General features: G+C 34.0%; 1 protein-coding gene across 1 annotated transcript; it reads left to right on the forward strand.

The window, feature by feature from the left end:
- The first annotated feature begins 6,450 nt into the window (after positions 1-6,450).
- On the forward strand, positions 6,451-11,121 carry LOC109174831. Its single transcript, XM_019324064.1, has 3 exons — positions 6,451-7,504; positions 8,399-9,967; positions 10,469-11,121. Exons 1-3 carry the CDS (start codon positions 6,451-6,453, stop codon positions 11,119-11,121), a joined length of 3,276 nt encoding a protein of 1,091 aa, XP_019179609.1.
- The last annotated feature ends 14,843 nt before the right edge of the window (positions 11,122-25,964 follow it).

Raw genomic sequence — 25,964 nt, forward strand, 5'->3', positions numbered from 1 at the left:
CCATCACCAAACATTTTTAATTAAGCATAATCAGCTAGTTTAACAACTCTTCAGTTTTCAACTTCTAACTTATAACTTTTTAGCCTTTAACTACTTTTCAACTTTCAACTACCTTTTCAGGTAGACTTGACAAACATAGCCAGATATAGACTAGACAATTCATAAAAATAAATAGGAGTGTGCATAACTCGGTAAAAACTTGATTAACCGATCGAACCAACAAAATTGGTTACTTTTTTTAACCGAAATATTTCTTCAATTAATGAATAAAGATTTTTAAGAATTTCGATTAATGGTTAATTCGGTTTGAAAGTATCGATTAACCGAATTACATGTGCATATATATGTTTTATTTTTTTATAATTCATAAATAATACGGGGTACTATTAGATTAGTTTTTATTTTTAAAACAAAAAAAAAAATTATCATCTCTGTTTGGTAGAGTTTTTTTTTTTTTTTTTTTTTTTTTTTTTTTTTTTTTTTTTTTAGAGCTTATAGCTTATTATTCAACTACAAATTAAATAAGCTATAGCTCTGTTTGGTAAAACCTGACTGGGAAGTTTAAAATAATAGCTATAGCTTTGTTTGGTCGAGCTTATATACGGAGCTTTTAGCTTATTTTAAGCTACTAACAAGTCTATTTGGTAATGTTTCAAGTCTGTTTGGTAATGTTTCAAATCTGTTTGGTAATGTTTCAAAAATAAACTAGTAGTTTCATTTCAAAATTTTAAATTTTAATATATAAATAAACCAACTGACATTTAAAACTATTTAAATTTTTTGAAAATGTCCTTTTTTTGTCTTTTTGCATTTATCAACTTATCAAAAAACTAATTTTACCAAACACTTTTAAGCATAATCAACTAGCTTAATAGCTCTACAGTTTTTAGCTTCTAGCTTATAACTAGGCTTTTAACATTTTGTTCTTTTTTATCCTCATTAATTTACAAAAATGACACCGTTTACACTTCTTAATTATAGTAATGTTGAAGTATTGTTTTAATTACACTACAAGTTTCTTTGACAATATATGATATTGTATTAAAGTTGATTTTAATTTTATTTTCTACACACACAAGTTTCATTATAGCAACACTAAAGTATCATTTTAATTATACTACAGTTTAATTTGACAATATAGGTTATTGAATGAGCTTTGTTTTATAGTTTCATTTTTCATACAGACTAATTTCTTTATCTCTATATATATTAAAGCAAAATGATTAGGGAAAAATTTTTCCCTCCAAATTGTGAAAGCATTTATTGTATTCCAAAATTTTTGTCTATGTAATTTTAATTACAAATCAAATCAACATCAACATAATTATTAAATTAGTCAACATAACATGTCTTAATTTATAAAATATTGCATATATTATATATTATTATTATACATCTATCTCTTCTCTTCTCTATCTCTATCTCTATATATATTAAAGCAAAATGATTCGGGAAAAATTTTCCCTAATCATAATCATCATAAATAATAATTAAATAAAGATGAAAATAAAATCAAAGTGAATAATAAGCAAAAAGATTTTAGTGGATAGGAGAGTAATTCACAAAATTAATTTGAGTAATAATTGTTGATCCATAATTGAGAATTAACATTGCAATAATTATGTTATGTTTCTAACAGTAATTGATTGGAGATAAATATAAAATTCGGACCACAACCAATACTACAATTATGTTTTAGTCATGGCTGGAACTGGGAGGATGGTTGTGGCTAGAATAGGGAGAAGAATATTTCTGGTAGTTTAGATCTCTTATAGAGCTTTATACCGTGCGATCTAGGGAAGATGAATCAAGAAATTCGCAGTAGACATGAAAAAAAAATTGAGATAAAAATCATACCTTGCTTCTGAACTTGGGGCTTCGATTCTTGGAGCTGTTCTTTCTTGGAAGCAGAGGCAATTGTTAGCCGTAGCTCATGAACGCGAAGAAGAAGAAGCAGCTTACATAAAAAGACTATTTTGCCCTCATGAATAAAATAGTTAAAAAGGTTTAAGTTTTTCCGGCCAATTTTCACTGGTGATTTGGCCGGAAGGACCAAATATGTTAAAAAAGCATAGTTAAATGACTAAATTGTTAATTTTAAAAGTCATGTAGCAAAATTAACACGCCCCCTATAGTCATAGGACCAAAAGTGTAATTTGCTCATTTGTTAAATTAATAATAGCCCGTGCATCGCACGAGACACTTACTAGTAACAACATTAAAGCATCATTTTTTTTTTAATAAGGATGGAGGGGAAACACTAAAGCATCATTTTTTTTTTTTTTTTTGAATGCTACTAGCTCTATTACATTGTAGTATCTGTTCATATACTTTCTCAACCTACTGAAACACAAAGAGCCAATAACGTCTCCACTGAGGCTCGAAATCACAACCTTCCACTTGGAAGTCCACCCCGGATACCATTAGACCACATAGTCCTGGTCACTAAAGCATCATTTTAATTTTACTATAATTTCATTTGATTTGATGACCAAAGTCCACACAACGTTGGTGTTGTGTGGAAAATGATCCACTATATAACAACTAGGTGAACTTTGTCTGAGCTGAGTCACTTGACCTTACTAATTCCACTTCTCTTTACTTCTCCAAACCACAATCTCAATTAATAATAATTTCAATTTTCTGTCCTCTCTCCTCTCTCCTTTTCTACAAACTCGATCTCGATCTACTCCTCTTTCACTTTTTTATTTTTCAAACCTATTTTTTTAATTAAGAGGTAATTGAACATCTACTATACAAAACAATATACAGAGTACCTGTGGAAATATTCAAAACGATTAAAGATTGAAACAAAAATAAATAAATAAATTGAAGAAGATTGGTTGTAAAAAAATCAATTTTGCATTACAAATTTCGAAGAAACGTCAAAACAATATAAGTGATCTGGGGGAGGGGTTTGCTTACAACAAAAATTACGAATGAGTTTTTAACCGTTGAAGCTAAGGGTTTTTCTTCTCTTGCAAATGAAGGCTTTTTTTTTTTGGTGGGGGGGAGGAAGGGGAGAGATAACACGTCCAATAGGCAACATGTGTGTTTCGATAATGTGCACATTGGGCGCTTCAAAGTGATTGTCAACTTGCGACCCATCCATATGTTTATGTCTATGTCTTTTTAATGGTTGTTGCAAATGCTCTAATCGAATATCATTTTGGATTAGGATCCACAATGAAATGTATGGTGAACCTTGTTACGTTCCATGGTATAACAATTGAGTAATAAAAGTAATCTAAATCTTAATTATAATAAGATAATGTATTAATAGTAATTCTTAAACATATAGGACTACTATTATCTCCCAATTTTAACTAAAATAGGATTGAAGTATTATTATTACCCTACTCCTAATAGAAATATGATAATAAATACGTGAATAAATAAGTGAATTCCTACAAGAGTTTCCTCATTAATAGCTATTTGCTAGAAACAACGGCTTTACCCAGCCCAACAAATATAATTGGAGATAGAATGACAACAACAATATCATATTTGACCAGCATCCACTCACAACATCCAACTGTAGGAATACTGTACATTAAGAATAGTACTAGAGCTGTGGTGCCAGGTTCTGTGCCTTATACTTTGAGTGATTGTGACTATGAATTTCACTTCAATCCACTGTTGATAAACAGTATTTTTAGTATTATTTTAAATAATCTTTTCATAGTTAAGTTACAAATAATTGATTAATTCTTATCTATTTTTATTTATTATTTCTACAATTAGTTTTTAATAATATTATTTAATTTTATGTTGTTTTAATTATTAAATTGATTTTATTATTTGAATTCTGTCAGTCCAATAATTCTTTCATCCTAATTTAATAAGAATATTATTAATTGTAGTAGTACATGTTCAGTAGGAGTTTAATAAAGGTAGATTAGTTATATATGATCTCTATTATTATTATTATTATTATTATTATTATTATTATTATTATTATTATTATTATTATTATTATTATTATTATTATTGAGAAATAATAGAGGCATAGAGCTAATCGCGAACCTCTGGACGACATTCTTCAACAACTTAGTCCTGCGATCCGACTGAACAGCGGAAGAGGCGATCACAGAGCATTCTCCGTGGCGAGCGGTGTCTGAGCGGAAGCTATTGGGTCTGAGTATTATAAATAGAGGCCGATTCAATGAAGGGGGACAATCAGTTTTTACTCCAAGACCACTTCCGGAGGTGATAAACAAAGGAGGCGATCTCCGTGCGAAGTCCGGTCGGCGGTGAATTCTGGGCGTGAAAACCGTGGCAGCAGTGAATTGAGCAGCAGCAAAATACATCCTTGATAGCTGCACATTGTCCCTGGTTCTATTTCCCTTTCTTTAAATTGCGATTCGTTTTTTTCACTTTGTCAATTTATCAAATTCTAGTTGTAAGCTTTATTATATTTAATTTTCCTGTTAAGCATTGTTTTTCTTTATGTTTGTTCGGCTTTGGCGTTATAATTTTGCAGTAGTGAATTCCTGTCTAAGCTTTGACTGTGCGAATAAATTTCTGGGCAATCTTCGTTATAGCTTATCTCAATAGCAACACTAATTTCATCTCTATTTCTTTATTTATTTATTATCTAGCTTTTAGAATTTTGCTCCTTTTGTTCATTCTCCTTTGCTATAATTCAAAGATATTGTTTAGCTTTCAAGATCAACATTTAATTTGTTCTGTACACAATACATGAATTTTTCTTTCGCAGTTGCAAATTTTCATCTTTAATCTCTTTTATTTCTTTATTGCTAATTTAATTTGTGTTTAGTCTTTGAAAGTTAATTAGGAGTTTATTTCTGCAATTTCAATTCAAATTGATATAGTGTGGCCGTAGCTTTAATTAAGCACATGTGAATGGTTAGCAAAGTTAAACCAAAATGCGAACTAGTAATTGTAGTTGATTCGTGTTTCTAGATTTTTACTTATCAAGTTGCATGCGATTTCCTTTTGTTTCTTAGTTTTTGACGACTTTTTATTAAACCCTTTAAGTTTATTCCTTCCAATTACTTTCAAGTTATTAAATTGCATCATACAATTCCCTGTGGGATCGACTCTTGCCTTTGCACGCTATTACAAACCGTGACTCGTGCACTTGCGAGGACTTAATTAAATTGTCCATCAATTTTGGCACCGTTGCCAGGGAATTGTTTACTGTACAATTTGATTTCGTTCTTTATATTTGTTCTTGTTTTCTATCTGTTTAATTTGATTGTCCATTTGTTATTCTGGCTTCTGTTAATTCTTTTATTTCGCTTTTGAATTCTAATTAATTTGCATGTGAATTGATTCTAGTCTTTGATATTATTTTTTTTCGTAACTCATTCTTTTAGCTCCTAAATTTTAATCATTTTGCATTTAAGTTATCTTTATATTTTATGCTAGTTTTTGCTTTCTCTTTCCTTTATTTATTTTCCCCATTTTTTTTTCAATCACTTTATTATTGTCGTTTGATTATTCTTTTTAATATTGCTATTTATTCAAGTTTAGTCTATTTAAAAACTGCTTACTATTTGTTTTTGCTTTCCCTATTCCCATTGTTTTATTTTTCCCTAACTTAATTTCTTTTCCCTTACTTTTGTTTGCTACCTTTTTCCTTCCAATTCAATTTTTCCGCTTCCTGAACTCCAATAATTTGCATCTTAGTTTATCCTATTCAAGATTGTTTTTCCCCCTTTACTTACCATTACCTAAAAAAAAAAAGTAAAAAGTACTTAATAAGTGTTTAGTTTTCTCTATTTCCGTTTTACTCTTTATTCATTATCTTATTTATTTATTTGTTTGAGTTTATTTATCTTTGTTATTTTATTTATTTATTTTATGCAGGGTCGTCGTTCTTTAAACCCTAAATTGTTACCTTTAGACGACCATATTAATAGGAGAAAGAAAAAAATATTAGTTTTTGAAAATCCAGTTTGTGAACCACAAGAAACAACCACAACTATGGATGCACTTCCTCCAGCTAACCCTAACCCTAACCCCAATCCTAACCCCAACCCCAGGCCCAACCCTAGGCTGATGAAAGACTTTGGTAGGCCCCAAGTAGGCAATTCACCTTCTTGTATAGTGCTTACCAATGCAGGAAGAAATTATGAGCTTAAGACGGTCCACTATAGTCAATTGCCTTCTTTTCACGGCTCGGCGACCGAGGATGCCCTTACCTTCATCCGGGATTTCTACGGGATAGTACAAAACTTTCCGTTGAATGACTTGACGGAGGATGAATTGAGAATGAGGTGTTTCCCGTACACCTTGAAAGATGCAGCAAGGACATGGTTCATGTCTCTCACACCAGGTTCCCTTCGAACATGGTCAGAAGTGTACAATAAATTCATAAGTAAATTCTATTCTCATGCTAAAACTGCGGAATTAAGAAGGAAAATTGCAACTTTCTCGCAAGCTGAGGGCGAACCGTTCCATGAGGCATAGGAAAGGTTCAAGATGTTGCTCATTCAATGCCCCCATCATGGTTACCCATTGGAGCTGCAAAACCAAACCTTCTATGATGGTTTGACCCAAGCCTGTCAATCGATAGTTGATAATGCGGCTGGAGGTGCCATGGGAGAAAAAACTGCGGAGGAAACCTTAGCTTTGTATGAAATGCTAGGAGCAAACTCCCAACAAAAGAGCATAAGGGGACGGACACCAGGTTTGTATGAAGTCAGCTCAAATCCTGAATTGACGACTTATATGTCTGAGTTAACAAAACAAATGACAAGCATGTGTTCCATGATGAGTATGAACCAAAAGAATGCAGCTATGATTGAAGGAAATGACAATGTTGAGCAGGCTAGTGCAATGAACAGTTTTAATCAGAGGCCGAGACATGACCCATACTCCAATTCTTATAATCCGGGTTGGAAAAATCACCCCAATTTATCTTGGGGTAATAACCAAAATAATTTTCAACCAACGGCTCCGCCTCAACCAAAAAAACCATCTGTGGAGGATGCTTTGCACAATTTTATACAGGTTTGCAGTAAACAGCAGGAAGCTAGTGAGCAGCGGTTTCAACAAGTTGAAGCTTCCATGAGAAAATTGGAAGTACAAGTGGGGCAAATCGCCGAATCTATGCAAAGCCATGTACCAGGTAAGTTACCTAGTCAACCTGAGAAAGCTAAGGTTATGACTTTTTTAAGAAGTGGTAAAGTTATTAAAAATAATGCGAATACCACTTCTCGACCAGCCGAAATAGTTGAAAACTTACATGTTGATGATGTTAATAAGGATGAACCCAAGTTGCATAAATCCGTTGACCCTTATGTGCCCCCTAAGCCTTATGTTCCTTCAGTTCCATTTCCTGGTAGATTGAAAAATTCAAAATTTGATAAATCATTTTCTGAAATTTATGATTTGTTGTCAAAAGTGCATGTGAATTTGCCTTTGTTAGACATGATTAAAAATATGCCTGCCTATGCTAAGTTTTTGAAAGAACTGAACACTAGAAAGCGTAGGTATGAACATAATGAAAAAGTTTTCATGTCTAGAACCGTCAGCGTTGTTTTACAAACTGACTTGCCCCCAAAATTAGAAGACCCCGGTAGTTTCATAATAACTATTACAGTGGGGAATTCTAAGAAAGAAAAGGCAATGCTTGATTTAGGGGCAAGCATTAACTTGATGCCATATTACGTCTATTTGCAATTGGGTTTGGATAAATTGAAATCTACTACAATGTCCCTCGAGCTTGCTGATCGCTCTGTTAGATATCCTAGGGGCATTGTAGACGACGTTCTGGTCCAAGTTGATAAATTAATAATTCCTGCTGATTTTGTTGTGTTAGACATAAATAAGGACTGTAATCATAAGCAGGACATGCCCATTCTGCTTGGCCGACCTTTCATGGCCACAGCAAAAACAATGATTGATGTCCAAAATGGAAAATTAACTATGTCTGTCCTTGATGAGACTGTTGAATTTTCCATTCTGAAATCAATGAAGTTGCCTGAAAACGATACTAGTCATTGTTTTGCTCTAGATGTTTTAGATTCAATAATTTCTGCTGAGTTTTTAGATGCATATCCATTGAAGGTCGAAGAGATTGAGGCTGATGAAGTCGAACCTGGCCAAAGCCCAATAAAGGAGGGGAATGGTGAAGGAGGTTCAGTTACAAGCTGTTTGGAGCGAACCAAAGAAGTATACCATTCTTCAATTGAAGCTGAAGTTCCACCCAAGCTTGAACTGAAACCTCTTCCTAATTCTTTGAAATATGCTTTTTTAGGTCCAAATAGTACTTATCCTGTAATAATTGCTTCTAATCTTTCACATGAGCAAGAAACAAGTCTACTAGACGTTTTACAAAAATATAAAAGTGCAATTGGTTGGACAGTTGGTGATATTAAGGGAATAAGTCCAACGGTGTGTATGCACCGGATCCTACTTGAAGAAGGAGCAACTCCTGTCCGTCAACCTCAGCGCAGGTTAAATCCAAACATGAAGGAGGTTGTACGCGCAGAAGTTCTAAAGTTGTTGGACTCGGGTATTATTTACCCAATTTCAGATAGTAAATGGGTAAGTCCAATTCATGTGGTGCCAAAAAAGTCTGGAATTACAGTGGTCACTAATGAAAAAAATGAATTGATCCCAACAAGAACAGTAACTGGGTGGCGCATGTGCATAGACTACAGAAAATTAAATGCCGCCACTAAAAAAGATCATTTTCCTTTGCCCTTTATTGATCAAATGTTAGAAAGATTAGCTGGGCATGCTTATTATTGTTTTCTTGATGGCTTTCAAGGTTATTTTCAGATTCCTATTGCACCTGAAGATCAAGAAAAAACGACGTTTACATGTCCCTTTGGCACTTTTGCTTATCGCAGAATGTCATTTGGGTTATGTAATGCACCTGCGACCTTTCAAAGGTGTATGATGTCAATATTTTCTGATATGATTGAAAGATATGTTGAAGTATTTATGGATGATTTTTCTCTATTTGGTGATTCTTTTGATGATTGCCTTGCTCATTTATCTTCTGTGCTTGAAAGATGTGTTAAAATGAATTTAACTCTGAGTTGGGAAAAAAGTAATTTCATGGTTAAAGAGGGCATTGTTCTAGGGCATATAATTTCTGACAGGGGAATAGAGGTTGATAAGGCTAAAATTGATGTTATTTCTAAATTACCTCCCCCTACATCTGTTAAAGAAGTGCGAAGTTTTCTTGGTCATGCAGGTTTTTACAGGCGTTTCATAAAAGACTTTTCAAAAATTTGTAGGCCTTTATGTAGCCTGCTTGCAAAAGATGTTGATTTCAAATTTGATGATGAATGCTTATCTGCTTTCCACTTTTTGAAAGAGAAATTAACTTCTGCTCCCATTCTTACTGCACCTAATTGGGGGTTTCCTTTTGAAATAATGTGTGATGCGTCTGATTCCGCCATAGGAGCTGTTTTAGGACAAAGAATTAATAAAATGCCTTATGTGATTCATTATGCAAGCAGAACTTTGGATAATGCTCAGGTTAACTATACAACTACTGAAAAGGAGTTGTTGGCTATAGTCTTTGCATTAGAAAAATTTCGTTCTTACTTGCTTGGTTCTAAAGTGATTGTTTATTCCGATCATTCTGCTCTAAAATTTTTGCTGTCCAAAAAAGATGCTAAACCTAGACTAATAAGATGGATTCTATTGCTGCAAGAGTTTGATTTAACTATCAAGGACAAAAAAGGGTGCGAAAATGTGGTAGCTGACCATTTGTCTCGTTTACCCGAAGCAGCTAATAATTGTTCTAATTCTGATATACCTATCAATGATAGGTTTCCAGGTGAACAGTTGCTTTCTTTACACAATATAGAACCATGGTATGCTGACATTGTGAATTATTTAGTTTCGGGTCAATTTCACCCAAACTTAAATTCACAAGGAAAAAAACATTTTCTTTCCAAAGCAAAACATTTTTTTTGGGATGAGCCTTATTTGTTTAAAATTTGTCCTGATCAAATAATTAGAAGGTGTATTCCTGAGTTTGAACAACAAAATATTTTGAATCACAGTCACACTTTAAATTGCGGAGGACATTTTAGTGGGAAGAAAACTGCATCGAAAGTTTTGCAGTCTGGCTTTTATTGGCCCACTTTGTTCAAGGATGCATATGAATTTTGTACTAAGTGTGACAGATGCCAGAGGACTGGTAATATAAGTAAGCGTCATGAAATGCCCCTCTCAAATATTCTAGTCATTGACTTGTTTGATGTTTGGGGAATTGATTTCATGGGGCCGTTTCCTACTTCCTTTGGTTATAATTATATTCTCGTGGCTGTTGATTATGTATCAAAATGGGTTGAAGCTGTAGCTACTAAGACAAATGATAGTAAAGCTGTTTTGAAATTTCTGAAAGATATTTTTGCCAGGTTTGGGACACCCAGAGCTATTATTAGCGATGAAGGCACCCACTTCTGTAATAAACTTTTTGCAGGCCTTCTAAAGAAATATGGCATTACTCATAAAGTAGCTACTCCATACCATCCACAAACCTCTGGTCAAGTAGAGGTGTGTAACAGACAAATCAAAGGAATTCTGGAAAAAACGGTGAATCCTTCTCGGAAGGATTGGGCCATCAAGTTGACTGATGCGCTGTGGGCTTACCGGACAGCCTACAAGACTCCAATTGGCATGAGCCCATACAGGTTGGTATTTGGGAAAGCTTGTCATTTGCCAGTAGAGTTAGAACACAAAGCCTATTGGGCTATTAAATTCTTAAATTTTGATTTGCAGCGGGCTGGTGGAATAAGAAAATTGAATTTAAATGAATTAGATGAAATAAGAAATGAGGCCTATGAAAACTCAAAAATCTATAAAGAAAGGACTAAAGCTTACCATGATAAATTTATTTTGAGGAAAAATTTCGAACCTGGGATGAAAGTTTTGTTATTTAACTCTCGTTTGAGATTGTTTCCAGGTAAGTTAAAATCTAGGTGGACAGGACCTTTTGTGGTACGTGAAGTATTTTCTCGTGGTGCCTGCGAGATTGAAAATCCAGACACCGGTGAAAAATTTAAGGTAAATGGGCAACGACTAAAACAGTACCTCGAGGGTGATCCCTCGGTCCAGAGTATTGATCAGATAGAGTTGCAGGACTCTAAATGCCCGTGTTGTCTAGCTACAGACAATAACTGAAGCGCTATTGTGAGGCGACCCAATTCTCTTTCCATTTTCTCCTTTATTTTCATGTTGTTTGTGTTTCTCTTATACTTTTTGTTTGTTCTCAATATTGCGGACAATGTTTGAAATAAGTGTGGGGAGGGTTTTATTTTGAAATATTTGTTAATCTCTTACAAAAAAAAAGAAAAATATTTTTAAAAAAAAAATAATAAGAACTTGAGCCTTTACCCAATAAGCCTTTTGACTAGCCTATGATGAAAATGATGTATGTTTTTGTCAACTCTTAGTGTGTATATTGCATGTGGCTAATTGTTAATTTCTTTTATTTTGAATAATTTTGCCAAAGAAAATTTGTTTTTAAAAAAAAAAAAAAAAAAAAAAAAAAAAAAAAAAAAAAAACACAAAAAATATAGAATTTGAAAATAAAAAAAATACCCTTATATGTTTTATGCATTTTTTTTAATGGTTTATATGTTGGTTTCACTTTATATTTTACCTTTTTCAAATTCTTAAATAGTTCTTGAGTGCTATAAATTGTTGTGTAGTGTGTTGGTTCAAGGATCATCTTTATGGCATAAGTGAGGTAAAAAAAAAAGATTTAAAAAAATATTAATGAAAAATTAAAATGAGTGTTTTATTTATTTATTTTGTTTGCAATAAAGAGATTCTACTCCGCTGAATCAGCCACATATACACATGTACCATAAATAAATAAGTGTCGTGTTCTGGTTTATGAGTACACAGAAAATGAAAACCCAAACAAGTCTGGCGTAAAATGGCGAGGTTTTTGGGGAAGTTCTCTTGGAAAAAAGTCAAAATAGAAAAAATAATGAGTGAACTTTGGAAAAGACGAGCAATTGCATTTCAATTTTAATAAATGCCTTGATCCTTATTTCCTTCATGCTTTGCACCTGCACAGTGATAGAATATTTCTGAATTTGGTTTAGGTTGAATTTGGTGAAATTTTCATATTTGTTTATTGAGATTTTGTATAGCTCATATAAGGGGTGTCAGCACATGAGCACACGTTTTATATTTATTTTAGTTGTTAAAGTTTTTAATTTCTAGTCGACTGTTTTATACATTCGTTGAGTTGGCACTAACCCTGCATTGTTGGCAATAAATTTGAAAACATATTCGGGTAAAGCTCAGTTTAATGTTTGATTTTATTTTTAATTTCTTTTATTCCCTTTTAATAATGTTTTTGCTTGAGGACAAGTAAATAAATAAGTGTGGGGAGATTTGATAAACAGTATTTTTAGTATTATTTTAAATAATCTTTTCATAGTTAAGTTACAAATAATTGATTAATTCTTATCTATTTTTATTTATTATTTCTACAATTAGTTTTTAATAATATTATTTAATTTTATGTTGTTTTAATTATTAAATTGATTTTATTATTTGAATTCTGTCAGTCCAATAATTCTTTCATCCTAATTTAATAAGAATATTATTAATTGTAGTAGTACATGTTCAGTAGGAGTTTAATAAAGGTAGATTAGTTATATATGATCTCTATTATTATTATTATTATTATTATTATTATTATTATTATTATTATTATTATTATTATTATTATTATTGAGAAATAATAGAGGCATAGAGCTAATCGCGAACCTCTGGACGACATTCTTCAACAACTTAGTCCTGCGATCCGACTGAACAGCGGAAGAGGCGATCACAGAGCATTCTCCGTGGCGAGCGGTGTCTGAGCGGAAGCCATTGGGTCTGAGTATTATAAATAGAGGCCGATTCAATGAAGGGGGACAATCAGTTTTTACTCCAAGACCACTTCCGGAGGTGATAAACAAAGGAGGCGATCTCCGTGCGAAGTCCGGTCGGCGGTGAATTCTGGGCGTGAAAACCGTGGCAGCAGTGAATTGAGCAGCAGCAAAATACATCCTTGATAGCTGCACATTGTCCCTGGTTCTATTTCCCTTTCTTTAAATTGCGATTCGTTTTTTTCACTTTGTCAATTTATCAAATTCTAGTTGTAAGCTTTATTATATTTAATTTTCCTGTTAAGCATTGTTTTTCTTTATGTTTGTTCGGCTTTGGCGTTATAATTTTGCAGTAGTGAATTCCTGTCTAAGCTTTGACTGTGCGAATAAATTTCTGGGCAATCTTCGTTATAGCTTATCTCAATAGCAACACTAATTTCATCTCTATTTCTTTATTTATTTATTATCTAGCTTTTAGAATTTTGCTCCTTTTGTTCATTCTCCTTTGCTATAATTCAAAGATATTGTTTAGCTTTCAAGATCAACATTTAATTTGTTCTGTACACAATACATGAATTTTTCTTTCGCAGTTGCAAATTTTCATCTTTAATCTCTTTTATTTCTTTATTGCTAATTTAATTTGTGTTTAGTCTTTGAAAGTTAATTAGGAGTTTATTTCTGCAATTTCAATTCAAATTGATATAGTGTGGCCGTAGCTTTAATTAAGCACATGTGAATGGTTAGCAAAGTTAAACCAAAATGCGAACTAGTAATTGTAGTTGATTCGTGTTTCTAGATTTTTACTTATCAAGTTGCATGCGATTTCCTTTTGTTTCTTAGTTTTTGACGACTTTTTATTAAACCCTTTAAGTTTATTCCTTCCAATTACTTTCAAGTTATTAAATTGCATCATACAATTCCCTGTGGGATCGACTCTTGCCTTTGCACGCTATTACAAACCGTGACTCGTGCACTTGCGAGGACTTAATTAAATTGTCCATCAACTGTTGGATTTGAGTTCTCCGACGAATGCTTCATCGTTCATGTCGGGCATAGTGGCTGTGGAGTATCGAGCCGGCCCCGAAATCGCTGATCAGATAGCAACATTTGTTTTCCGAGAAGTTAGTAGGAGTGGTTGGGATTCTGGGCTGTCCCTGTGGATCATCATGGAAACTAATCATGTAGCGTTGGGAGGACGGTAGAGGTCCGAGGAAGCGAGAGCTGATTCCGTGACTTTAGGAGGTATGTTAGAGCAGGAAATTTCTATGTTGAGGACAGATCGAACAACTTACTAGGGATGCTGTATTTGCTTGGAAGGGTTTATGGAAGGTGGTGATCACTCCATTGGCTCCATGTTCACAGATAGTGGGGTGTTTGGTAAATACGAAGTAGCTGTTAGTTGATTGGGTTAATGGGTTTGACTAGTTGATAGCGATTATAGAAATATGTTTTGTAAATTAGCTGTTAGCTGTTGATTACATACTAAATGACTTTCTCTAAGCTAATAAAAAAAAAAACTATTTTTTTTTTATTTTAGTGTTTTGGAGCAATTTGTTGCAAAAAAAAAAAAAAAAAAAAAACTAATTAATCAAACACTCATATTGATTTTTAACTAAGTCAAACAACTAATAGTAGTCAAACAAGTCAAAATTAGTTGATTATATAATACTAGTTTAAAGGCATTATGAACATCTAAAGCAAATTGAATAGGCTCAAAATGAATTCATGGATATGTAATGAATATATAGTAATGTTGCTTTTAAGTCAATTTTTTTAAAGTAAACGCTGCATATATTAATCAAGCAGTGCTGAAACAAAGTCAGGAGGCACAGTCTCTGACAACATAGAGTTAGCATGAGAAAAGGCTGCTGAAGCTAACGAATGTGCTAAACGATTAGATCTACGAGGAATAAACGAAATAGAACAAGAAGCAAAAGAACATAATAACTCCCTACATGTTGAAACAGCTAATCCATTATATGAAAGAAACTCAGTCGTTGACGAAGAAAGAATCTGGCAAAGGTTTGAACAATCTGACCGTAGCATAACAGTTGAAACCTCCCGCTCCTGTAGCCAAGAGAGAGCCTCCTTACAGGCCAAAGACTCAGCTATAAAAGGACCCGTACAGCTCGACATGCATCCATTCTTTGCCGCTATAAAACACCCTGTAGCATCAAGCAATATAACACCATACGTAGCCTTTTCGGAGCCAGCATCATACCCCGCGTCGAAAGCACACACCGACACTGTGGCCTGCTGTCCCTGCTGTGCATGCGTAGTTGCAAGTGATCGTTGCACCGTACTAGCCAATTGCCATGCCTCCAGGAAAGCACGAGCCGCCACCCACACCTGGCTAGGAAGAACCAGCTTGGATTCCGAGACTGTCGAGTTGCGCTGCGCCCTTATTGCATGCATAACAACCACCATTCGAACAAATAGTGCCTCATCCACCTCCTGTAGCAGCGCCTCCAGCCATCCACCAAAATCATCTCCTACCATACACTGCATCAACAAATTAGAAGCATGCCAAACACGCTTAGAGTAGTCACACATTACTAGAGTATGCATGATATTTTCATTTTGTACACCACACATAAGGCATGCAAGAGGGACCTCTACCCTTTTATTATTTAAGTTAGTTGTAGTGGGTAGCACATTACTCACAGCCCTCCACATAAAAGTCTTCCACTTTGGAGGGACCTTTAACCTCCAAATTTTGTTCCAAGAGGAAAAGCCAAAAGGATGAGGGGCTAAGTCCCTATAATATCTCGGTAAGCTCCTTTAACCGTATAACCTCCCCTTGGGTCTCCATACCAGTACCACAAATCCTCATAGGTTGGATTTATTGGGATACAAGTTATGCGTTCAATATCACCTAGCAAAAATAGTTCATTGAGTAAAGGTAAATCCTAACAAAAGGGCACAGGATCTATTAATCCAAACACCTTAATGTCGCCCAAATAATTAGGCCTCTCTGTTTGCACTTTACCATCAGAGTCACCCAGTAACCAGGGATGACCCCATACAGATGTACAGATGTAGTAGCACCATTGCCAATTCTGTGTCTAATTTTACCACAAATTAAGCCATGGGAAACCATAATACTCCTCCAGCAAAAACTAGGACAATTGCCCACTGTAACATTCAAAAAATCTTTATTAGAAAAATACCTGACTTTATACACTCGTGCAGCTAGGGACTGAGGATTAGTCAGGAACCTCCACCCCAGCTACCAAATTAAAAGCCCTTAAATCCTTAAAATCCAGGCCACCAAACTTCTTCGGAACACTCAACCTATCCCATGCTATCCAATGAATACCACCACCACCCCGCCCTTTTCCCCACCAGTACCTATTCATAGTACTTTTTCTTTTCATCAAAGTAACTCTTCTTTATTGCTTCTTTATTTGTTTATTTTTTAATTGAACTTTTAAAGAAGCATTAGTTTGACGAAAAAAAATAGTACAACTAAATTGACTCAAAAGCAATAATACTATCAAGGACTTTGTGGTCCACTAATACCAAGTTGCTCTGGGAGGTGATGGGTTCGAGCCTTTGATTATGGTGACATACGGACATTTGATGTAATAGCTTGTATATGTTTAGAACTTTAGGTAACCATATTTTTCAATTGGTTTTAGTAAAGTCCTAAATTAATTAAATCAGAAAAATATGGAGAGACAAAAACATCATAACTAAAAATATGAAAAGTCATGAATAATAGTCTGGTGTTATAAATATTATTATTATGGACATTATTGTATATATGGTAGTAATTGGAATTAATAGGTTACTACGTTTTATATGTATTGTAATTACTTTATATTTTGTGATACCTTTGTATAAGAATTCTAATGATGAATGAGAATCTCAACCTTCTCTCTCCTCTCTTTGTCTATTATTCTTACAACACGTTATCAGTATTTTTGCTCTACCTTGTGCACTGGCCGTCTACTTCTAGCGTAGAGAGAAGGGAGGAGATGAAGATTCCAGACCGGTAGAAATCATCCCCAGCACAGCAGCTACTCATCCAGACCATCGGAGTGATGATCGGCCGCGGTTTGCGAACTCGGAGTTCGCGCCGATCGCGACTGCCTCGATGGAGACCGACCGTTCACTCGCCGGCGATGGTGTTTCTGACCATCTCACGAGACTCCCCACCTCTGCCGCTCTCGTTTGCGACCTTCGGGAGACAAATCGGCCATCGGATGCGTTCTCCGCAATCGCGACTTCGTCGGAGGCGATCCGGCTGCCTCTTACTGGTGGTGGACGATCGGCTTTGACTGGACGAAGGGTGGCGTCGATTGAATCGGGTGGCCCACTACTGGAAATTATGAAATTTCCGACCACCTGAAAGTAATCTTAAATAAAGTCAAAAGCCTTTTTCCGACCACTTTTGGTATCCGGAAAAATCTTTATTGCTATTTCCGACCACTTTTTGGTATCAACTTGATTTAAGATCACTTTCAGGTGGTCGGAAATTCCATAATTTCCACTAGTGGCCCATGCAGGTCGCTCACCAGTTATGGTCGCAAGGGCGGAAGACTCTGACCCTCTTGGTTCAGAATAAGTCAGAGGTTTTCGCCGTCGACATCCTTCCCGGCGTCGAGATCGGGCGGGGGATATTGCTCGACCACGCCACCGGGATCGTCATCGGAGAAACGGCAGTGATCAGGAACGATGTGTCGATTCTGCACAGCGTCATGATCAGCGGCACTGGCAAGGTTAGCGAAGATCGGCCAGGACAACTGCGACGGAGCTGGTTTCCAGTCACGAAATTGTTGGTCTTCACCTCCGCAGCCGAAGCTGGTGGATTTCCGTCACCTGCTTGCTGTACTAGGACTGCTCCGTGATAGTAGAAGGTTGATCAGTCCAAGAGATGAGTTCTGGAAGTCAAAGGTTGTGAGGTTGGTAACTCTTCTCTTAACCCACTGGAAATTTCAAAGTTATGGATATAAATTCTGAAAAGTTATTTGCTAGTGATTCTACTTGATTTGAGTACTGATTTCACAAGCTCTGCATATTTCATGTAACTTATATGCGATGGTTTATACTATAAAATGTTACTGCTAATTTTTCGCATTATGATTTCACATGTTCTGCATTTTTACAACATTGAAATATGTCTTTATTATTCATAAACTTGTGAAGTTAGATATTCTCGATCCAATGCAAGTTGGTGATTCATCAAAATAGGATTGTGGCAATTATATTCAACAACGATATGAGTTGCAAAGCACATTGGGCATGATTAATATAATCTTTAATTTTCTAATTGTGGTTGCTAAGTTGCTCACATGATATATTTGACTTCGTTGATTTTCAACTTGTGCGAATATATGATTGCAGTACATGTGTTTTTTCCATACATAAAGCCATTTCCTGCCTGCCTTTTCATGTTACATGGAATATGCATATCATTGGTTAAAAACAAAAGTAAATGGAGAAGTAGAGGTTCTCTTCCTAGACACCTGTTGCATTAATTTGATGGCTAAGACTACGTATGCCTCTTGGAAATTTATCCCATTAGGTTGCTGAAATCTATCTAAGTTGTGAGTACAGGCATTCTTGAATTAGTGAATATACAAGCATTATATATGCATACATAATACATGTGTGTTGATGTGTTTTGGCGTGTGTCTATATACATCCGCATGCTCACATATCTGTGGATATGTGCACTTAATTTGAGGTATACTTTGAAGTAAAGTTTAGTCTGATTAAACCCAAAATGAAGTCTTGCGTTGCATGCACACAAAGCTTTTATAAGTACTTGGTTACAATACACCTCTTAAATTTTATTTGCATAAAATTTGAGGTATGACTGAAAAATTCTGACAGGCACAGTTTGAAAACTAAATCCGTGAAAAATACTTTTTGAACTCTTTTTGGCATGAATTTTTTTCTGGAGAACCTAGACTTGTGGTATTTGATGTCTGTGAAAAGACTTTCTTAAAAATATGCTTTGGTTGTTCCAGAAAAATTCTGTAAAGTTCTGACAGTGTGCTGCCAGTTATTTTTCTGTCTGGCGCAATGTTGGAAAATATTTTAGGAAAAATACTTCTAGACCTTGGATTGGCATGAAAATTTTTATGTACGTTCTAGACTCGCTGAACTACATATCTGCAAAATTTTGTATCAAAATGTGTTACCGTTTTTTCTCAGAAAATTCTGCAATCCAGATTAAAATTCTAAAAATTTCTGCTGTTTTCAGCTTGTATATCTTGCTATTTTGTGATATTTTCATGCTTGTATGAAACCATGAGATAAAATTAGAGCTTACTTGGAAGTTGGAAAAATGTTTTTTTTTTTTGACTCCCCGAAATAGGAATGAATGGGCCCAGCAACGAACATGTGCTCGTTACCCCTCGGCGAACGGTACTTCTCTCATTTTATATTCTAATATATGAATTAATATAATATCTCTTGACATGTCATGTCTTGTGTGTATCAAACATGATACCCTTTATTTAAAATGGATGTGCATGATTTAATTGAGGTTTTGGTGTCAAAGCCATAAGGGACAATTATATCACATATTGAATATGCTTCTATTTAATTGACAACATTTAGCATATAATCTCTTTATTAGGCTCATATAAGAGAATTTGTTATTTCTCTTGTTGGCAACTAATTATTTGCTGTAGGCCATAACTATTGAGATTTATCACACAACTTATAAATGAGACAAAAATATGAATTCTCAATATGATTTTTCATTGTTAGGTTGCACCTGTTGTTGATAAACCTTACTTTGATCTTGTGATGTCAATTAGATTATATGAGCCTAAATTTTGTGATGAATAATTGACTATAGTTTTGCCTGGAAGGTGAATTCATAGCACTAATTATATAATAATAGCACTAGGACAAATTTCCCAAATATAAAATTGACTTGGTATTGATTTAAAAGTCAATTGTTATTTGTCCAAAAATTCAAATTTATTGGCTGCGCTAATTTATTATAGCATTGTTTCACATGAGTCTTTTGACATTGAAATAAATCTCAAATTTGAGTATTTAAACAAAAGGATAGTACCTAATTTTTTTAGTATAGTTTTGCCCAGACGGTAAACTTAGAACGTTAATTTATCTGTCACTCATTATCTTGCATGTCATTTATGATAGTCACATTGTACTCCAGTAGTAGTTCTTTGAGTGACCAATGACTCATGACTCGTGAATGAAGTCTGCAACTTCTATTTTTAATGATATGCTACTATGCAAAAATGCTATGTGCTTAACCGCCAAAAGTGAGTCACATCATGTTGGTTTGCCTGAAGCAAACAAATTGTTAATATTTGATAATTTTTCAACATCTATACTTCTTTTGGCGTTTAATCTCCCAAAGATTGTCGAATGTTTCACTCATTTTGTTCAATGTGTATGCTTGCCCTATATGATTTTATATGCCACTTGTGGTAAATTTTATATACATTTGAGAACTTATTGTGTTGCGATAATCTTTACATTTTAGAGATCAAAATTTTAATTATGGCATGACCAATTGGGTCACTGAGGGCAAACATAATGAGTTAGATATTACAATTTCTTATCCACATGAGTATTTTATAGAGCATGTGTGAAGGAGAAATTATTGAATTATCTGTTTTGGGGATATACTTTTGTTTGAAATCCAAATCTAACTCACTGCATATCACAAACCAATCCCTCAAGGATTGTTATACCTAGTACATGGTTTCAAAATAAACATTTCCCTATCTGCGTTATTATTTCATAGTGCGCAGTCTATTTCAATATATCACCACCACATCGTACCTCTAAAAAAGGCTACCAAAGAAGCCTTAGTCTCTTGATTAATTAATGCCAAGAGCACATGATAGGATACTAATATAAATATCCTTAGGTACGCTAACTGCATACTTAATTAATGAAGATCGTTTCTCGGCATTAGGGGGAGATAAAATTCAAATTTAATAGAATGCCAAGAAATTACATAAATGAAAATATCTTCATTATTTAAATCCATGTACTAGTTAGACTGAACTGAAAGTTCAGAAGATGATATATTTGCGATATTAGCAAATAATCTGCCCAAATACATCTATTGATCATACTGATCATAAAAGAGTGATTAGGTCCATATACCATCCCCAATTTGAACCAAATATATCCTATCGATACTCCTTGATGCCAGGAGTGTAGGAGATCTATCGGTGTAAGGTATAAGAATCATTATACTAGATCTAGTAAATAAACATTGTCACTCTTGACATACCTTGAATAATTATGTCTTGGAGACGTTCGTCCAGATGACGAAAAACCCTAGTCAATTTATAGGTGCACCAAACAAACATAATACTAGGGATGCGGGACAACCAGATGTGATCTGAATAAGTTCTGGGAAATGTCTAGAATCTGGTTGACTTAAATATTGCCATAAATAATTATAAATATGGGAAAGATTTATGAAAGTATTATAGTTGTCGACAACACAATAGCCTGTACAAACTGCTCCATTATATGATAATCTGGATCCAGAGTTATGCACCGGAAGTGCCATGACTATTTAATGTATAATTGTATAAAGGAGCAATTAAGGCATAGCTCGACTCGCTAATTATTAATAATTCTCTTTATAACAATACACCGTTGAGAGTTAACCCTGAAGGTTACAAGTGGGTGTATGCACGAAAGAGAAATAAGAATAATGAGGTGATATGATATAAAACGAGTTTGTAGCCTTATGGGTTCACGCAGATACCCTTGATTGATTTTAATCAAACATATTTTCCCACGATAAATGGCATTAAGTTCCGCTACATCATTGGCAGAATAATAAATTAGATATGCAACTAATATTAAATTCAAAAGTCCCCGAAGGATTTTAAGTTCTCAAAATGAGAAAAAGTGAATCGCACATTAAAATATTAAGGTCTTTATAGGACCTGAAATAGTTAATATTTATTTTGAGAAATCCCAGATGGATTATAATTCTCGAAATGAGTCATTATATTTACTCTTTAAAGGGTTGTGAATGGAGTTAATATCCTCATTGAAGGAATAATATGTACCATTGTGTGCTCGATAAAGGGTTGATAATGAACTTATTTATTATTTATTATCTAAGTCAATATTGATGGTGGAAAACATCAATGAAATATATAAAGGGTTTGATGATGTTAGCCCATATCTAAAGACAGAGATTTTGAAACAAAAGCTTGGGAAAGCTAAGTATTAAGATAGAGTTTTTCCTTGAAGAAATTTTTATACACCAGTTAGTCAATATATGATTTTGATTGGATACTTATACAACCAAATATATAATGGCTACTTGGGTACTTGCTATTATTTTTTTATCTCAATAATGCCAAGTTCCAAAACTGGTACTATTTTTACCCCATTGCCCCATAGAGGGTCAATAAAAGGATATATAATGAAATCCTTTTGACTAGATACTATGATATTAATATTATACCACGTGAACTCTAGAAGAGTCACGAGATTATTATAGAGTATATTTATTCAATTGACAATTGTATATATTTATTTACAAAATTTCTCTATACAGTTTGGAAATTTAATGTATGGGAATTAAAGATTGTTATCTTGAGGGGGAGTATCATTTTACATGAATCAATCCTGAAGATTGAGTCTTAGATGACTAACGGTTGTACTCTTTTCCTTAGTTAAGTTTTTTCCCACGGGGTTTTTCTTTAAATCTAAGGTTTTTAATGAGGCAGCTAATCTAAAAAGAATACACATACATCATGCACTCTTTTTGCTCAACTAGTTTTTTCCCACTGGGTTTTCTAGTGAGGTTTTTAACGAGACATGAGTATGATATAGTAATGTAAATGGAGAAAAGTTGCAAAATAATTGCTTAAGTAGACAAACCCCAAAATCCTGAAGATTATGTCGATTGTGCTCTGAAGGTTATGGTTGTACTCTTTTTCCCTTAACTAAGTTTTTCCCACAGGGTTTTCTTAAGTTAAGGTTTTTAATGAGGCAATCAGTACAAAATATGATCTTACAAATATCATGTACTCTTTTCTTCAAATAGGTTTTTCCCACGTGGTTTTCCTAGTGAAGTTTTTAACGAGGCATGAATATATACATTTATACTCTTTTGTCTAGGTTTTTCCCACAGGGTTTTCCTAGCAAATTTTTACAAGGCAGGATCATGTCAAATAATGTCCAAGGGGGAGTGTTATAAATATTATTATTATGGACATTATTGTATATATGGTAGTAATTGTAATTGATAGGTTACTACCTTTTATATGTATTGTAATTACTTCATATTTGGTGATACCTTTGTATAAGAATTCTAACGATGAATGAGAATCTCAACCTTCCCTCTCCTCTCTTTGTCTATTATTCTTACAACATCTGGGATATTAAATGGCAAAAACAATAGTTTGGAACTAAATTTGAAATTGTCACCAAAGACAAGGGACCTCTGGTAAAGTTAACTATACTTTTAACGTAGTTTCTTCCAAAAATAAAATAAAATAAAATAAATTAACGTAGTTTCCAAATGAATGAATTTTACTAATATATATTATAAAAAAATTTAATCATAAAAAAGTTGAATTAAGTATTGTTAGTCGAACTAGATTACTAGACACATAAAACGGAATAAAAGGAGTTGCATTTTATTTTTAAAAATATAAGGTGTATAAATAATAAATTAAAATATAATTTCATAATATTTAAGTAATTAAAATATAATTTCATAATAAAGAGCCAAACTGCGAACCCTTCCACAAAGTTTAAAATAATAATAATCAAGTTAATATCCAAAATGGTCTTTGAGTATATTGGGTTTTCTCAATTTCATTCTAAAAGACTTTGGTTACCTAATATAGACCCAAACTTTTGTGTTTTTTGCTCAATTTAGTCATCTGTTCGTTATTCCGTCAAATTAGTGTTAAACATATGGACAATTCAGTAATATCAATATTGACTTCTCTTTACTTCCAGCCTTGCGAAGTGCGAAATTTATCTTTCATTTACGAATTACTCCTAGAATTACTTCCAGACCTACGAATCAAATTTTATATTCGTAGATTTTGGAGTAATTCGTAAAAGAAAGAGGGATTTTGCACTTTGCAGGTCTAGGAGTAAAGAGACGTCAATATTAAAATTATTAAATTGTTCCTCTATTTAACACCAAATGGACGGAATAACAAACGGAGGACTAAATTGAGCAAAAATACAAAAGTCTAGGACTACATTAGGTCACCAAAGTTGTTTAGAACGAAATTGAGAAAAACAATTATAGTCGAAGACCATTTTGGATATTAACTCAATAATAATCCAACAATATGGTAGATTAGTAATAATAATGACAAACCATACCATGAACTAGGGTCCACTTGATTTATGGATCCTATTCTAAAATGACATTTACATTATGTACATATAATTATCAAATTATATACATAGAAATAAAATGATGGTACAACATTTTAACTCTAATAAGAAATATGTTCACACACACAATATATATAGGGTAGTTTTCTGGTGCATACGTACTACTACTGCTACCTTGTCAACGTGTGGATTAATGTGGTGCCATGATGAAGGTCATCTCGTGGCTCATAATTACAATGCATCCTACGTCATGATTGAATGGAAATTCATTTTGGCCCGGGCCATTAATGGAAATACATGTTGTGAGTTTGAATTTAATATTATCAGCGCTCATCCCGTACGTGTGTTTCGCTAATCAGTGTTTGGAGACGGCCCGCCATTGTTGCGAGTGTCTTTGGTGTAACTAGATGACGATCAGTGTTTGAAGAAGACGGCGCCGTCCCTACTGCCGCTGCTATAACGCGCCAACGGCCATGTTCCGATGGGTGATGCGGAACCTTCGGACATTCTAGGTTTTCTTTCCATTACCGTTTTTCGTTTTTTGGTTTTCAAGATACCTGGCCCTATTACGGGTGGCACTGCGGTGCACTTAGCCTCGCCCGATTGATGGCAGTGCACAAGCGGCGGCGTGGGGTTGTGTGGCAGTTTGCTTCATAGATTTCTGCTAGTGCAGTCAGCAGTGTTGGTGCACATAGCCCTGCAGTGTTGCATATGGCTCCAAGTTTTTTTTTTGGCTACACTTTATACTATGATTAGCGAATATATGCTATGAAGTTTATACTCCCTGTTGTACATGTGGTTTGAATATATGCTATGAAGTTTCATTTCTGTTTTCACTCAAAATTATGGGCATATCAAATTATGCCAAGATGATTAGAGAGATGTGAAAATGATTTTATATAAATAAATCATTTTATTAGTCATGATTAATTTGGAATGAGAAGAGATGTTCTCTCCACGGTGGGGTGAGTGGTTTTAGCGCATCAAAGGCCGGAAGAGATAGATTATCGAGGCAGATACAAGTTACCGGATGTGATCGGTACAGTACTTTTTATTTGTCTCGGCCTCGGCAGGATTATATTGTAAGTGTTATTTTACTTACTGGTTTAGCTCTGGATTATGTCTAGAAAATTTGCATGAGACTTTTTTGAGTTTTGCAAAGCCTGTTAAATACAAGATATGTTTATGCATGTGTATAAATATTTTATATTGAGACTTTGTCTCGGTTGCATGCATAGTATACAAGATACATATATAATATGTTGGATCTTGAGGTGCTATAAATCTGCCAAATTTGAATTAGTTTGGTGTTATCAATTTGTTGTTTTCTTATGCATGGTTACAATGTTTAATGATTGTAAGTTGGAATTAATTTCAATGTCATGCATGAAATTATTGATTATTTTAACAGACAGATAATTTTATCCTTGTGAAAGTGTGAAATATTATGTTATATATATTTCTGATTAAGGCAGGAAGCCTTTGAAATATTTGTTATATTTCTGATAAAGGCAAAAAGCCCAGGAAATATTCGGTTATATTTCTTATAAAGGCATACAGAAACTTTTATGCATGAAGTATGCATAATGAAATTCATAAAAATTTATGACTGTATTTAACACACAGTTTCTCATATTGAGAATGTGTTGAAATTTTGAAAGCCAACAAGTTTACTAATTTATCTAGTATGGCTGGCAATTAGTAGTGAAAAGAAAGTTTAAATTTAAATCATGGATTATGATTTAAGATGTCATGATTCTTCAGTTTAGAAGAACACATGAAAAGTTAAAAGCT

This window comes from Ipomoea nil, unplaced genomic scaffold (genome assembly GCF_001879475.1).
Source record: "Ipomoea nil cultivar Tokyo-kokei standard unplaced genomic scaffold, Asagao_1.1 scaffold0666, whole genome shotgun sequence".
Taxonomy (NCBI): Eukaryota; Viridiplantae; Streptophyta; class Magnoliopsida; order Solanales; family Convolvulaceae; genus Ipomoea; species Ipomoea nil.

What these genes read in the sequence shown, in the direction of transcription:
- LOC109174831 (XM_019324064.1), top strand. Translation starts at nt 6,451, where the DNA reads ATGTTGCTCATTCAATGCCCCCATCATGGTTACCCATTGGAGCTGCAA. An exon ending in TTTCATGTCTAGAACCGTCA is followed by an intron (nt 7,505 to 8,398) that starts GCGTTGTTTTAC and finishes TACTTGAAGAAG; the next exon opens with GAGCAACTCCTGTCCGTCAA. An exon ending in AATTAGAAGGTGTATTCCTG is followed by an intron (nt 9,968 to 10,468) that starts AGTTTGAACAAC and finishes CTACTCCATACC; the next exon opens with ATCCACAAACCTCTGGTCAA.